Here is a 15232-nt window from a genome sequence, read left to right on the forward strand (position 1 = left end):
ATCCCTGCCCTCTGGCTCTGCTTTGTTTAAACACTCCATCACACAGGCCTTCACTTATTCCATAAATCTATCCTAAGCTCCTTCTAAGTGCAGGAGCCAGGCGAGGTGGTAGGGATACCAAAGCGAACAAAACTGGCACCGCCCCACCCTTCTTATGGAGAACCAAGCCTTTGGAGAAACACTGACAATGGAAGGCATAACTACCATCAGTCGTGATCAGCGTCTGGTTACCATGGTGAAGCAAAGGGAGTCATGGGAACCTAATAGCTAAGCCAATGCAGGAGCCCGGGGAAGTGCTCCTGGAGGAAGTGACCATGCACACATCCTTCCCTCAGCAGGTGGCAGAGCATGCCCCTTACCCGGTGGCAGGGTGGCTTGCCGTTCTAGCCCTCTTTCATCATGTTCAGGCCCCCGGCTACACCCTGACAACTCTCAGTGACCTCTGGCATTTCTCTCGTCCCCACAGGCAATGCATCTGTAAACTCTCCCCTGGGTTGGGCTTACAGACAATTCCTTCTTTCATTCGTTCAACACATATTTATTGAGCCCCTGCTAGGTGCCGAAACCAGCTCATTTTGCCTTCCCGCTGGGACCTTCACCCTGGCTTCCAGGGAGGCCTTGCCGAAGCACCCCATACTGGTTCCAGCCCACCTCAGAGCATCCGTTTTCTTCTGGAGAGATGGGAGGACGATTCAGAACCAGAGCAGGGTTGCTCCAGATGTCCCAAAGAAGGAGCTCTTGGCATCAGGTGGGGCTCTCCTTCCCGGGAGATATGTCGAGAAAGATCCCCCGACCCTCCTACCCACCCTTTTTGAGGTTCTCCCGCAGCGCTCGGTGGACATGGGATGGGCAGGCGGCTCTAATCCAGAAGACAGGTAGCAGCCTGAGCAGAGCCGTGACCAGGCAGACATTAATTCCTGGAAGTGACAGAGGCCTATGATTTAGAGACTTGCCAGCCTTCCTGTCACCTTACATATAGTTGCCATAAGTCCTGTTTCTTGAGCTCCTTTGCCTGATCCCAAACCCCGATGTTCCCCCTGCACCCACCTGGGAAGTCAGGAGGGTGAGGAATATTTTCCCTGTGGCACTGGTGGGTAGTCCAAGGCGCGGAGCTTACGAGTGGCGTAAGGGACAGGACAGAACTGGGAACCGGGTCTCCACTGCAGCCCCAAACCTCCCAAGGGCCCTCAGGGCTTCCTCAGGGCTCATCCCCTTACTCAGGGGCGCTCAGAGGTCTACCGTCCCTCCAACGCACGCCCAGCTCTCCAACCTTCAAAGCAAGCAGCCCCGGGACCCCACCCCTCGGGTGGCCTCAATGGGTTCCATTGTCCAAGAGGCTCTTTGGCTTGACCCCAGCCCTACAAGCAGCAGGACAGCAGGCTCGGAGAGGGGTCTGCCTTGTCCCCTCCTCAGGCTCTGCTGGCTGCCTTGGGGGAGCCTGTGGGCCAGGGGCCCCGCTGAATGTGACCTATTGTCTTCGGGGTGGATTTAGGAAGTGCCAAGCTCCCATCAAGCAGCTCTGCTCCTCGGGTAAAACAAAAAAAGGGCTGTTCATTTGGGAACTTTTTCCCCTTATCTCCTTTTCCTATCTCCTCAGGCTTAGCTATGGTGTAGTGTTCAAAACCACTTCCCCTCGGAGCCAATCAGAAGCCGGGGCTCACCCCGTGGCCCTGAGGTAAAGTTATTTATAAACGCCTCCCTGGATTATTTGAGCAGAGCCCTTTAGCACACCTCGGAACACCTTTCGGCTCCCTGCTCCCCAGACACACCTGCAGCCCTGCCCAGCCGGCCCTGCTCACTCACCGGTAAGCCCCACCCAGCCCACCCCACGGGGCTGGGGGTCATCCCTTGAAGAGGGTGGGCACCGGGGGGCACCCAGAGGAGGAGCGACAGGAGACAACCGGCCACGGGGGTGGGCTGTCTGCCAACCTGAGCACGAGTGGGAAAGACGCTGCGGCCCCTGAGTCTGAGAGCCGCCCCCAGCCCTTCACATCTGAGGAGCCCGCGGGGTCCTCACTCCCGTGTAAGGACCTCGGCTGCAGGGCAGGAGGCTGCGGGGAGCTTGCAGGATGGAATCTAGTGGAGGAGGCCTGCCAGACCCCAAAACAGAGTGAGGTGAAAGAAAGGGCTGGCTGTTTTGCAAGGGCTGCTTTCCTCTGCAAAGGAAAGAACAAACATCTTGGGCCTTCCTTGGGGGACCAGCCTTTGAAGCTGCTGGCTGCACGTCTCCCCTCTTTTCAAGTCTTGCAAGCAAAAAACACGTAATGCTGGGCTCCCCAGCCTGCTGTGTGGCTGTCTCCTTCTCCTTCTGCCCCTTAGATGCTCTCTTGCACTCCTGTATCTCTTAATCCTGAGGGGTTGGAAGAGGCGGAAGGAAGGGAGACGGAGGGTTAGGAGAGACCGAGCGAGGGAGCAGTCCATCAGACCGGGGGAACAGGACCCAGGGGACGTGGCTCCCAGGTGAAAGCTTCCACACAAGAGGGTTTTGGTCAGGACGGTGGTTTGGGCCAGCTCCCCCAGCTCCCAGCTTCCTAACCCCCCCATCCTGAAGCTCTGAGGGGTCCCAAGTCACCCTCAGAAAATGCCCCCATTCCTCAAAATCAGACCGTGAGGTCTCCAGCCAATCTTTTCTCTTTCTAGCATGAACCCCCCACTTATACTTGGCCCTGTTGAATCTGAGCCACCAGAAGGAAGACCTGAGTTAAGAGTGTGCCCCTAGGAGTGGCATGGTGCCCCAAGTAGGGCAGATGAAGAGAGGGCCATGCCCCTGGATGGCTTCACTCACAGAGACAACGCTCTCCCAGAGCCCCCACGGTCCTTCCCACTCCCTCCCCACACCCAGAGACCCACAGTCCCCCCACTTCCTTTTCACACCCAGAGCCCCATGGTCCCCCCACACCCTCCCCACACCCAGAGCCCCACGGTCCTAGTGTTCAGAACCTGGCAACCCCCCCCCCCACCTTGGGCAGCATGGAGACTAACACACATGTCCCCTCCACCACCTTGGCCTTCCCAGCACTTCCCACACTCCAGCGACTGTTCTAAATACCCATTTGTAAAAAACCCTGGGGGCAGAGATGGACTCTTTTTTTACCTTCTAATGTCCAGAGTCTTCCTAGAGATTGACAAGTAGTGGGTGTTGAGTGAGTACGTGTTGATCTGAACTGAATAACCACAGCCAGCTCCCTGAAGGAAGGAGATACCAGTTCGGTGCTGACCAAGCTCTGGAGTCCTTGAACCAGACCGAAGGGCCCTTCACTGGTCTCCTTGTCCGCTCGCCCGCTTCCAAGTAAGACTAAGCCTATTTTAAGTGTCTGTTTCAGGGATCCCGTGACCTTGGTCTGGGCTCACTGCGGAAAAGTGCTTTGCAAAGTCTGACCTCAATCCCTTTTGCTGGAGCCTATTCCCTCAGCCCAACTGCTGTCCCCAGTAGGGAAAGCAGAGAAGGAGGAGAGAGCGGGTATACTGAGGGGATTAGGGGGGTGACAGCCACGAATCTCTCCCCTGCAAGGGTACCAGTCCCTAGAATTGCCAGAGCGTGGGAACACAACTCAGGGATATCGCATCCTTCTCTCCATGTGACTGATGAGGAAACCAGACCAGGGGGAAAACGGGGTGAGAAATTTGCCCAAGAAACACGTGGGCAGTAGGAATAAAAGGAATATTGATAAAACGCCAGGGAGACCTACAACCTCTACCCTCCCTCCACCTGCCAGGGACGCAGTTCCCAGCTGAGAGGGCAGCCCTCCTCTCCCGTCCCCACCTCCCATCCCCAGCCACAGCCACCAGCCGCTCAGAGATGGCTCTTGCCCTGTGGCTCCCACTTTGGATGAGGCGGGAAGGAACCAGCAGCTAGAGCAAAGAGAAAACCTCAAAGTGACCTTTCCTTTCCCCAGAACACAGCGACCGCCCCGGTAGGGACAAGTGATAAGAATGCCAGGGCGAGTCGACCGTGCTGGGGCTGCTCCCGTGCCTGGCACATGTGCCCATCAAAGAACCCCCCCACACACACCTTACACACACACACACACACACACACACACACACACACACACAGCAGGGCTGAGGAGGAAGTCAGCCTGGGTCACAATGACAGGATCACCTCCAGATCTAACCAAAACCCCACAGATGGCTCTTACCTGCTCCCGAGAGCGTCTGCCCTCGTCTAAAAAGATTCTCTGCTTCTCTTCTAACCAGTCCTGGGAAATTTCGGAGGGACAAGGGCAGGAAGAGGGAGGGCGGACTGGATGAACGTATGCAGGCGGATAGGAAAAGAAAGGCCAAGAAAGGCAGAGTGACCTGACTGCGGTTGCAGAGCAAGGAAGAGAATCCTCCGGAGTAACCAAAGTAATGGTAATAATAACACGGTCAGAATCCGTGGCGCGCTCACCGTGGCCAGGCACCGCTCCGAGCCTCTCTATGCATTAACTTGGGTGCCACGCTGGAGCCCATCTCTGTCCAAAGTATTCTGCTGATGGAGACAGACCTAGGCAGAGATACGCCTGGGAAGAGATACCTGTGGGCTTTCTGTTGCACAAACTCACTGGGGCGGGAGGGGGGCATTAGGGTTCTATGAGGGGCTCTGAAGGAGCCTGGGAGGAAGTCTGCTCAGCCCATAACCCCTCCGCCCCCACACACAGAGTCTAGCTCCCCTTTGTCCTGCCCCCTCCCCGGCTCCTTAGCTCTGCAAGAACCCTGGATCCCCCTTGCCCCAAATGTGACCCCATTTCCCTGCCAAGCCTTGGAAACTGTCCACACACCCACGTCTCCTACGCTGGGCATGCTCTTCCCTTCTGGCCCTCTACTTCCCTCAAGCCCCACTCCTGCCCTCCCCAACCCCCCCAACCAGGTCTCTCCAGTAAATCAGGACCTGCCCCTCCTTCCCTCCACAAAGCGGGAGGCGACAGGGGCACCCTTTTGTTCCTCAATATTGTCACATGGCACCTGCTGTTTATCCCTGCTCCCGTGGGGGATGGGAGGCGGAGAGGGGCTGACACTGTTTGATGAGAGGCAGGGCTGGTTGACACACACCTATGGCAATGGGGCACTCGACTTTTTTCAGCGATGCTGACATCACTCGGTAGGGCTGTGTTTGTTTAACTAGGGATCAAGTCCTCACGTCCTCTACACCTCTCTCCCTTTCTTGCTCCCTCTTTCATCTTCCCACCCCTGACCTAGCATTGCAGGAGCCCTGTCTGGGGGTCCCCGAGAGCCCCTTAACTCTCTGAGAACCCCAGAGCTGTCTAAAAGAGGCGGTGCCTCCCGCCACCTGGCCTCTCCCATCCCCCTTTCCTCCTCAGCCTACAGCACTGGCCAGGGATGAAGTAACCCCCCTCCTAAGCCCCACCCCACCTCAACCCTATTCTTGGAATTAGGAAGCGTGCCCAGGGCACCTCCTCACCAGCCGCTGGGGCAGCTCCTGTGGCTACAGATTTGCCACTCTGTCTGTCATTGTCCTGAGGCAGCCAAGGCCAGAAGAGAGGTCAGAACCACTGCAGAGCCCTCAAGGGGAGAAGCAGCACTCAGAAGTCTTGTCTCGCTCATCGGCTGGAGTAGAAGGTCACCAGGGTGGTGCGATAGGGGCGCTTTGGATGCCACTCAGGGGACAACCCCCAGAGAGCAGGAGCAGGAGGACTGGGGCCCAAGAGGAGCACTTAAGACAGAGCCTAAGGCCCCGTTCAAATCCTCATACCACCTCTCTCTAAGACTCAGCTTCCATACCCACAAGACGAGAGGATTAGACCAGCCTGGCGCTCAAGTTCCCTTCTAGACAAAACTTCCTGAGTTGAGCCGGCTGCTGGGTTCACCTTCTTTTGTGTGGCACACACTCAAGATTGGGAAAGCTCCCAGAGCCTCCTCCTCTTCGACACCCTATTTCTAGAATGAAATGGGCAAAGCATACGGGGAAGGACAGATTTTGCATTCCAGTAAAGCAAGGGAGCTTTTTCTCCTTGGTTAGCCTGGATAGGTGGGAATTCCCCCAGCATCCGGTCCCCGTCCGTAGGAGGCCTGACACTGGGGCAGAAACAATCCTGAGTCACCCCCTCCCAGAAGGATTTCCACCAGTGTCGCCCCCTTGCCTCCCTCCCTTCCCGGGAAACGACAGCCAGGAGTGGCCAAAGCCAACATTGGTGTGTGGGCTGGAGAGGCCCAAATAAAGGAGGTCTGAGGAGAAAAAGAGATCCCAGGCCAGGGTGGCCAGGAAAGGCTTCATAGAAGAGGAGAAGGAGGTAGACGAGGGCAAGGCAAAGAGGAGAGGGAGGGGAGGGGAGGAGGAGGGCCCTAAGCAGGTCTTAAGGATGGGCAGGTCTAGGGAGGCAGAATGAGTCAGGGCATCACAGGTAAGGAGGACAGTGTGGACAGAGCCCAGGGGTAAACCTGAGCCCGGCCTGTCTGGCGTGCCGGATGGTGCCAGGAGACCCAGCCAACAGCTCTACCGAATCCCCCAAAACGGGGCCAGATGGCAGAAGAACAAACACACCCAAATAAGGAGTTTGGGCTTGATCCTCCTGGAAATGAGGAGGCTGAGGGTTTCTGATTAGCGGGTATAGGCTGGAGATGGGAAAAATCAGTCAGAAGGCTAATGTAATAGTCCAGGTGTGAGATAAGAACTGAGGGGGTGGGGGACAGGAGGGACACTGGAAGAAAAGAGCAATGGGGCTTGATGAACAGCTGAATGTGGAGGCTGGCAGGGGGTAAAGAAAGGGCATATGTGGGGGTGGCCGGGGTGACAGGGAGGAAGATCCCCACTGGGAAAATGAGGAAGTGAGGGGGTGCCGGGTTAGCAGGGTTCCGTGGGATCAGACGTTGACCTCGTCCCCACAGACACACTACTAGAACTGAGAGCCTTTGAAAAAGCAGCCTGGGAAAGGGCTTTGAGGGCCACCCGCCACCTGCCAGGGGCACGAAGCGAGATCTCCCATCGCCCCCTCTTCCCAGGGGCTCCCTCTTCTGGGTTCGGTTCCCCTTGAACATCTCGGCTATTCCTTCGCGGGCAGTCTGTTCGGTGGCCAGGGACAGACTCCTTCCTCCGAACCGCAAGTCTTTCTCTAAAGCCAAGTTGGACCTCTGGGCTCCTCTAGACAATCATGCTCCCTACTCATTGCTCCCAAAAGGGCCCACCCGGGAAGCCACCTCGAAAGCCAGACCCTTGCAACCCTCGGAAAGGAGGGGCGGGGGGGCAGGGAGGAGAAGGAGAAGCAGGGGCACCTGCCTCACTGGAGGGTGAAGGACTGAAGGCCTCTGAATAGTCTCTCCTAAGAGGAAGGCAGCAGCCTCCTACCTTAATAATCATCACCATTACCGCTTACCAGGTGCCTGGGAAGGCCGCCCCTTCATGCACACGGTCTCATTCCACATCCTCATGGCAACCACCCAGAACCGTTACTTTCCCCATTTACCGATGAAGAAACTGAGTCTTTGAACCCAGGCCATTCTGGCTCTAAAGCATGTGCTGTTTTCCTTATGCCGCTCGGCCTCTCACTTCTCTCACTGAGATGTCTCCCATGCCATCGCTTTTACTCATTTCTGCCCAAGTCTCCTCCAAAACACCGTGTAGTGATTCATTCCACAAGCATTTGTTGAGTGTGTCCAGGCAAGGGGCTGGGCACAGGCACCGTGAGGGGATTCCTTCCCCAACTCCCTCCCCGCCCGATATCACCCCAGTGATTTGGCGGGGCGTCCGGCCCTCGCTCGTAGGTTCTGATGGACCGCGGGGTCCTGCGACCAAGTGAATTGAATTCCCCAGCCCAACCTGCATCACCTTGGGTACCATCTCATTGATAGTAACGACTCCCATTTGCCTCATTTCGGGTACATTTCACATACCCCTTTCTTGCCCATATCTCACCTCATGGTCATACCCACCCTGTGAGATGGATGTGTTTCTCCCATTTTACTGGCCAGGAATCTGAGGCTCAGAGGTGAGGTCTGCTCCACCCCACCATTGAAGCCCGGACTAAAACCCAGGTTTCTGGACCCTTCGTGAATGTACCTTCCATCTTTCTGCCACGTTCTCTTCCGCAAAAGGCATCAACCAACCCACTGGCCTCCAATAACCCCTAGGCAGCCAGGCTCTCCCGCGGGAAGCCGAGGGACATGCCTAGCCCCCTGTGTGGTTTCTCACTTTCAACTCCAGCTCAGATCTTTTGCCAAACTGGCCACAGCCACCCCACACTGCCCACCTCCTTCCTCCAAACGTGCCCCACCTCTTTCTTCTTTCTTCTTCCTCAGAGGTTCTCCTAGGGAGTTCTCCCAGCTCCCAAGGGCAGGGTACAGGAAGAGGGACCGGTACTTGTAGGAGGGAGGGGGAACGGCTCCCACGGGGAGCTCCTCTGGGCCTCAGGGGCCCTGGCACTCAGCTCTGCCCCGCGCAGCTCCTGGAACATCAGCCAGGTTGCGCAAAAAGCAAGGAGGAGAGAAACACCAGCACACAGGGTGGGGGAAAGGTCAGGCACAGGAAGCCGTGGGAGAGCCAGCCGGTACAGACCATCCTGATTTCCCCAGACACACCATTATCCCCCTGGGAAAACCTGTTGGTAAAGTCCTAGCTGTCTCTTTCCAGAAGGGCCCTCCTGGGGTCACCTCAGTCATCCCCCTGCCTCCGGGCAGGCTGTTTTCTCTATTTCTTCCAAGCTGACTGGCTGAACAGCATGAGCCTTTCTGCCAGGAAAACTGAGGTCCGGGGAGGGAGAGGGGCTTGTGGGGGCACTGGCAGCGGGGGTTGGGGCGGGGGATGGGACCCATGTGCTGACATCCAGTTGTGACTCCTGCCCTTGCACTCCCGCCTCCTTTTTGCCCGGTGCTCGGCGGGGGTGACGGTGATGTCACAGGTGTGGCGTGCCAGCCACGTGCTGGGCGCCAAGCAAAACAGCCAGGGCAAGTGTGTGCATCATCAGTACCTGGGAAGGAAGGCCACCAGAAGAAGTGAGTCTGGTGGAAAGACCTGAAAGAGGGAAGGGAGGCACCTTGCTGGATGGGGGCGGGGAAGAGACCAGAATAAAACCCTGCTGTGGCCAGAACTAGAGAGAGAAAGCCAGAGCTGGCACTGGAGAGAGATGCCCCCTCATCTTCCCCTCCTCTGCCTCTCCCAAAGCTTGTAAATGCCCCAGACATGAGCCAGCCCAGGCCCCGCTACGTGGTAGACAGAGCCGCGTACTCTCTCACCCTCTTTGATGATGAGTTTGAGAAGAAGGACCGGACATACCCACTGGGAGAGAAACTTCGCAATGCCTTCAGGTAACGTGGCCCAGAGCCCAGACACCTCTTTCTTCTGCTCCCCACCAAAATCCTTTCTGCACCAGAGCATGGCTCCTGTGCCAGCATCCCTAAGACAGGGCTTGGGGAAGTCTCGGGGAGGGGAGGTTCGGAACCCGGACTTTAAGATCCTACAACCCCCCCGGTACTGACACCCACCCTGTGGAGGATGGGGAGTAGCCGCAAGGACCATCCACAGTCTCAGAAGAGTTGTAGGGCATCTCCAACCCGTGCATGAAGTCTTGCCATATTCTCAGTCCACTCAAGTCTCTCTTCGTTTCTTAAGGGAGCTCTAGATGGGCCTGCTACCACATGGGGCAGAGGGAGCATCAGAGCCTTGCTTAAAGTCCTCTTCCCTCCTGATCACGAAAAATCTGAAGCCACCACCACTCCATGCCCTTCGTCCTCTTTCCCTCCTAGATGTTCCTTCCTTTTCCTGATCCAGAAAATGCCCAAAGGCAGCCCCTAAATTCCTGGGCCCTCCTAAAGGATACCTACCAGGATGTGGTCCTGCCAGACCCCCGGGCTCTCTTCACTCTCAGATCTGTGAGACTGCGCTAGTGGGGAGTAAAACCTCACCTCCGAGGAAGGGGCTTCAGGAGGTGATCTATGCCCATACTCCAGGAACCTGCGGCTGTGAGCTTCACCTTCCCCCTCCCTACCCTTCTGGCAGACCTTGCTCAGTCCTGGCTGTGGGCTAACTTGCCCTTCCTCGCTCCCCTGGGGAAACAGCTGATTCAGGTACCTGGATTGAGGTCACTGGCAATGCTGAAGTGGAGGTGCAGGTGGAACAGGTTCGGACCAGGGGAATCACCCACTTGAGTCTTCACCAAAAGCCCTGGTCCAGCCCCACTTCTCCCGGGAGGCTCCATTCCCGCTGGGTCACAGCCAAAGCCTTGGGTGTTCAGTGTCCAGACACCCTACCGACAGCTGGGCTCCCGGGACAGCTGGGCTCTGTCGACCTTAGTTACCAAACAGTTTCAGTCTGGTTTGTTGCTGTGCTGGAGGGACGAGGGTATCTGCTGTTGTCCTAAAAGACTATAGATTAAAACTATAAAGTGATGTAGGGAACTAACAATTTCCACGAGGCTGGCATTGAGCCTTAAGCAGTGCCTGACACAGAAGGCGCTCCAATAAATATTTGTTTAATGAATGAATGAATGGCTAGAAAGCTAATCCCTCTGTCCACTTCCCTCTTGGCCTCTGAAGCTTCTGTATAGGCATCTGTTTCCAGCTATTCTATCAGGCCTCCAATTGCCTTGCCCAGCGTACGACAGGCCTGCAAATAAGGCTGGACGGATACCGCCCTCAAGGGGGTTGTTTGTCTTCCCCTACTCAGCTCTCTGTATGTGAGTCCAGTTTTCCTTGCCACAAACAAGCCTGAGAGAGTTCCTGCAGCGCTGGTGCTCCCTTATGACAAAGCTGGAGAGATGCTTGGAGCTATTGACCAAGGATGAAAGAGGCACACCCACCCGCCCCAGAGGAGACCGGGGACTCAGATGTCGAGGGTGATGCCCTTCCACAGAGTATTGGTTGGGACAGAAAATCTGTCCAGACTCCACAGGGTACAAAGCATTGTCTGCGTTGCTTTTAGTCTTGGGTGACATCCAGGGAACCAAGTGTTGGGGAAATTATTGTTGAATAATAGCAAAGAGCAGGGATTGGTGCCGGGCGGGAAAGGAGGCCTAATCAGAGCAGGCTAGTGAGTCACCAAATGTGCCTTGAGTATTTGAGTTCCCTCGACTGGGAGAAGAAAAGCAAATGCCTCCCACTCCCTTCCAGTCATCAATCCATGAGCTGTCACCCCTGAGTTTTTTAGGCCCTTGTTCCTACCGCTCCTGAGTTTCTATGAAAAGACCTCAAGGTGTTCAACAAACAGGGAAGGAATCAACTTTCCCCACCCTGCGTTGGCCAACAAACAGCTCCCCCATTCCTTCCGCCCCCAGCGAATTAACAGTGGGAGGAACTCCAGCACTGGAGTCATGACACATGAAGGACGGTCGGTCAGCAGAGGCACACCCTGCAGGGACAATGGAGCCTTCTTTGGGGGAAGTGCTAAGAAAGATGGCAACAGCCCCCACTCAGGCCGAGTTTCAACACCAGCCAGTCCTTTCACTAATTCACTCATTCATTCATTCAGCAAATATTTACTAAGCAGCCCAATGCAATGTGCAAGGTACAAAAGATGAATCAGAGAGATAGACTTTTGGTCACGGTGGGGTTTATTCTCCAGTGAGAACGACAGATGAAAAGCAAGCAGTTCTAACCCAGTGTGCACACGAAGCTGTAGGAGCCCGCACAAGGGTGCCGGGCCTGCGTTTGGTCAGACCGGAGAAAGGTCATCTGAGATGGGGGGCTGGACTCGGCAGCTTGGAAGGCTAAGTGGCCGCAAAATCCATGCCTTTATGCCGAGTCTTCTGGATGTCCCAAATGAGCAGCTGTTTCCAGACACCCGGCTAAAACCGAGAGTGTGTGAATGGCTCTCCAAAGAAAGCCCCTGCCTTTTTTTCTCAGTGTCCCCGGCCTACTGCATGGTGTGGGGGCTGAATGAGTGAATGAATTCTGAACGAGTGAATGAATGAATGAATGACGGATGACCGGGAACAGAATATATAATATCCCTCCCCAACTCAGAGTATCCAAACCATGCAGTGCCGACTGGAAGCCTGCCCTCTTCCCCTCCAGATGTTCCACGGCCAAGATCAAAGCCGCAGTGTTTGGGCTGCTCCCCGTGCTCTCCTGGCTCCCCAAGTACAAGATCAAAGACTACATCGTCCCCGACCTGCTGGGCGGACTCAGCGGTGGATCCATCCAGGTCCCGCAAGGTAAGGGGGTCTGTCCCCCAGGTTGGCTTGGCCTGCTACTCTCCCCCTTCCTCTCCCCGTCCCCCGTGACCCCCATACCCCAACTGTGCCCCCGAGCCTTCAATCTCCTGTTCTCTGCAGGCATGGCATTTGCTCTGCTGGCCAACCTTCCTGCAGTCAACGGCCTCTACTCCTCCTTCTTCCCCCTCCTCACCTACTTCTTCCTGGGGGGTATACACCAGATGGTGCCAGGTAAGGCCTCTCCCCTCTCAGCAGGCCAGGTGACCTGGACCACAAGGACAGGGGACGTGGCAAAGGGACTTTGGGTGTTTTCCATCTGCATTCTCCTAGAGCTGGTGCTGGGCGGTCCTGAAGGGACCGTCACTGTGAGCGTCAGTCCCAGGTCCGCTGTGACCTTAAAGAAACCACTTAGCTTCCGTGAGCTTGGTTAGCACTACCTGTTCTGTCTCCCTCCCTGGCACGTGGGGAAGACTTGGTGGAACAAGGGATACTATGTGCATAAAATGCCAAGGAGATGGGAGGGATTACTCTCAGGCTGGTCCCTGCAAGGATATTTGGAGCTCTCTGGTGCTAAGTGACATCGAGAAAAAGGGCCTGGTCACAAGGTCTGTTTCTGGGTCAGGTACCGCTTGTATTTCCAAGCTCATTTCCTCACGTGTCCAATGAAACAATTTTAACAGTCGAGGTGAAAGCATCTTGAAAAGCGTAGATCGTGGTGACATGTGAGTGTTGGTTTTCTTGCTGGAGAGGAGCCTGGGAGATGTGGGGGTCCATCTCCTCGGGGGTCGGGAAGCACTCCCTCCTGGGCCCCTTTCTGTTGTCCCTGGGTGTGGTGCAAACCTCTGACTCCTGCCGGCTGGGTGGGCACCACAGGTACCTTTGCCGTTATCAGCATCCTGGTGGGTAACATCTGTCTGCAGCTGGCCCCAGAGTCGAAATTCTGGGTCTTCAACAACGCCACCAACAAGAGCTACGTGGACACGGCAGCCATGGAGGCTGAGAGGCTGCACGTGTCAGCAACCCTGGCCTGCCTGACTGCCATCATCCAGGTGAGGGGACGGCCGTGGCCTTGTCAAGGGCGAGGCCTCAGGGGGGCATCTTTCTGTCCTGCCCCTGCCTCAAAGCCCCAGTTTGACATTAAAGCGGATTCAGGGCCCTTCCTCCTCCCTCTCCCCCATTCCCAGGGCCACAAAAGACCTTGAGGAACCGGTGTATCTCCTCACCTGCCTCCAGCAGGTCTATGAGACCAGTCTCTGCTCCCAGTAAAACTGTCCCGAGTTAGACTGTCTGGAAGGCTCACGGGCTCTCTCTCCTCTCCAGCACAGCCCTCCTGTTTCTCTAACATCCCTTATCCCTCCTCCAGCCTCTTCTGCCCCAAGCCACAGCATCACTCGCACAACATAAATTGCACAAATTGCAAAGGAATCCGCTAGGTTTTACGAGGGGAAACGCTGCGTGATGGAACACAAGAGCAGGAAGCAACCTCCGAGGACACCTTTCACTCATCCATCCGTTCATTCTTTCTGTTAACGTTTTTGGTTGTGTCGCTGTGCCAGAAACTGGCCTAGGCCTTGGGGGGAAAGCTAAGTAAAGAAGAGGCCCAGTTCTCCAGGAGCGCACAGCCCAGCAGAGGAAGTAACCATGTCAACAGATAAACTTGTAGGCAGGGAGATAAGCAGCATAATAGAGCTATGTTCCCATAGCGGTGGGAGCACCAAGGAGAGAGTCAGGGAAGGCCTGGCCTCAGAGAGGAGATGACATTTGACCTGAATATTAAAGGATGAACAGAGCTTGGCCAGTAACCAAATGAATGAGGCATGGGAGGACAGTCTGGGCAGAAGGATGCACCCCAGAGCATTGAGGCTTGAGTGTGAACTGGGAATGACAAGGCAAGACGTTTTGGTGCGGCTGGACAGCAGGAGGCCTTTGGGGGATGGGCCCGAGAAGGGGCCAGAAAGGTAGGCAGAGGCTAGACAATGAAGCCTGAAGTCTGTCCCCCCTGCACTGGCCTTGGGTCTGACTGGCAGTTTATAAAGATCATTCAGGCCACGGAAAAGAGAGGTGAGGAGGTGGATTACAGTCAAAGTTAGGAGACTTTGCAGAAGCCCGGGCAAGGCCGCCGAACGCCTAGGCCAGGGAGGCGGCCACGGGGAGGGCCACCGAGATGGGGTGGACTTAAGGAACGTTTTGCCGGGAGCATTAAAAGGCTTGGTGAGAGCCCTGACATGGGGGTGAGGGAGGATGACTCCTAAGATCTGGGTTAGGCAACGGGGTGGAGACGAAGCATGGGGGGAGGACCAGGGTTATTTTGCAGATGAGAAAACTAAAGCCAGAGAGATGATGTGACAAAGAGGCCTGTGCCCCAAACCAGACTAGAGGTCTGCTGGCACCGTAAAGGGCCAGACAAGGTCACAAAGGGCTCACTTGCCCAGGGCGGCTGCACAGAGCTGCAGCCTGGGTTTGGGTCAGGCACGCGGGGGAGCTGCGGGCCGTTCTTGGTCTTCCCCACCCCCACCCCCACCTCTCTCCCCTCAGATGGGCCTGGGCTTCGTGCAGTTCGGCTTTGTGGCCATCTACCTCTCCGAGTCCTTCGTCCGGGGCTTCATGACGGCAGCCGGCCTGCAGATCCTGATCTCGGTGCTCAAGTACATCTTTGGACTGACCATCCCGTCCTACACGGGCCCGGGGGCCATTGTCTTTGTGAGTCTAGGCACACATCCCTGCAAATGGGGAGGGGCTCAGGCAGACACAGAAGCAGGGTTTACTGTTTCAAGAGGTCGTGAGCTCCTCCTTACAAGACGTCCTCAAGCAAGGGTCTGGCTAGCCCACTGTTCAGAGAGGATTCCCAGGGGGTTCCCACTTTGGGAGGGAGGGTCAAACACAGGACCCTGCGGGCTCACTGAGGTTCTCTATGGTGAATTCCTGCGGAAAAGGAGATGTTTACTCTCCATCAGTTCCCTGACACAGTGCCTCAACCCCTCCCCGCCTGGGAGGTCCGTCCGTCCTTGTGTCTAAGCTCCATCCTTCCTCCTTGAGCTTGAATTCTTTCTAGAGAAAGAGAATCACCATTCCCATCCTGGCATGAGATCCCCGCATGCGTTTTGGGAGAGGGAGGTGGAAGAGGGGATACTATTCATGACCGAGGTCTGGAT

General features: G+C 56.1%; 1 protein-coding gene across 1 annotated transcript in view; it reads left to right on the forward strand.

Moving 5' to 3' along the window:
* Positions 1–1692: 1692 nt before the first annotated feature.
* SLC26A9 (solute carrier family 26 member 9) overlaps positions 1693–15232 on the forward strand; it is a 28200-nt gene continuing 14660 nt past the window's right edge. Inside the window, exons 1-6 of the mRNA XM_045456224.1 lie at positions 1693–1805; positions 9095–9237; positions 11941–12080; positions 12201–12311; positions 12954–13129; positions 14616–14780. Of these exons, the coding sequence (XP_045312180.1) occupies positions 9113–9237; positions 11941–12080; positions 12201–12311; positions 12954–13129; positions 14616–14780 (717 nt within the window). The 5' untranslated portion in view covers positions 1693–1805; positions 9095–9112. The remainder of the gene's footprint in view (positions 1806–9094; positions 9238–11940; positions 12081–12200; positions 12312–12953; positions 13130–14615; positions 14781–15232) is intronic.

The sequence above is a fragment of the Leopardus geoffroyi genome, chromosome C3 (assembly GCF_018350155.1).
Source record: "Leopardus geoffroyi isolate Oge1 chromosome C3, O.geoffroyi_Oge1_pat1.0, whole genome shotgun sequence".
Lineage (NCBI taxonomy): Eukaryota > Metazoa > Chordata > Mammalia > Carnivora > Felidae > Leopardus > Leopardus geoffroyi.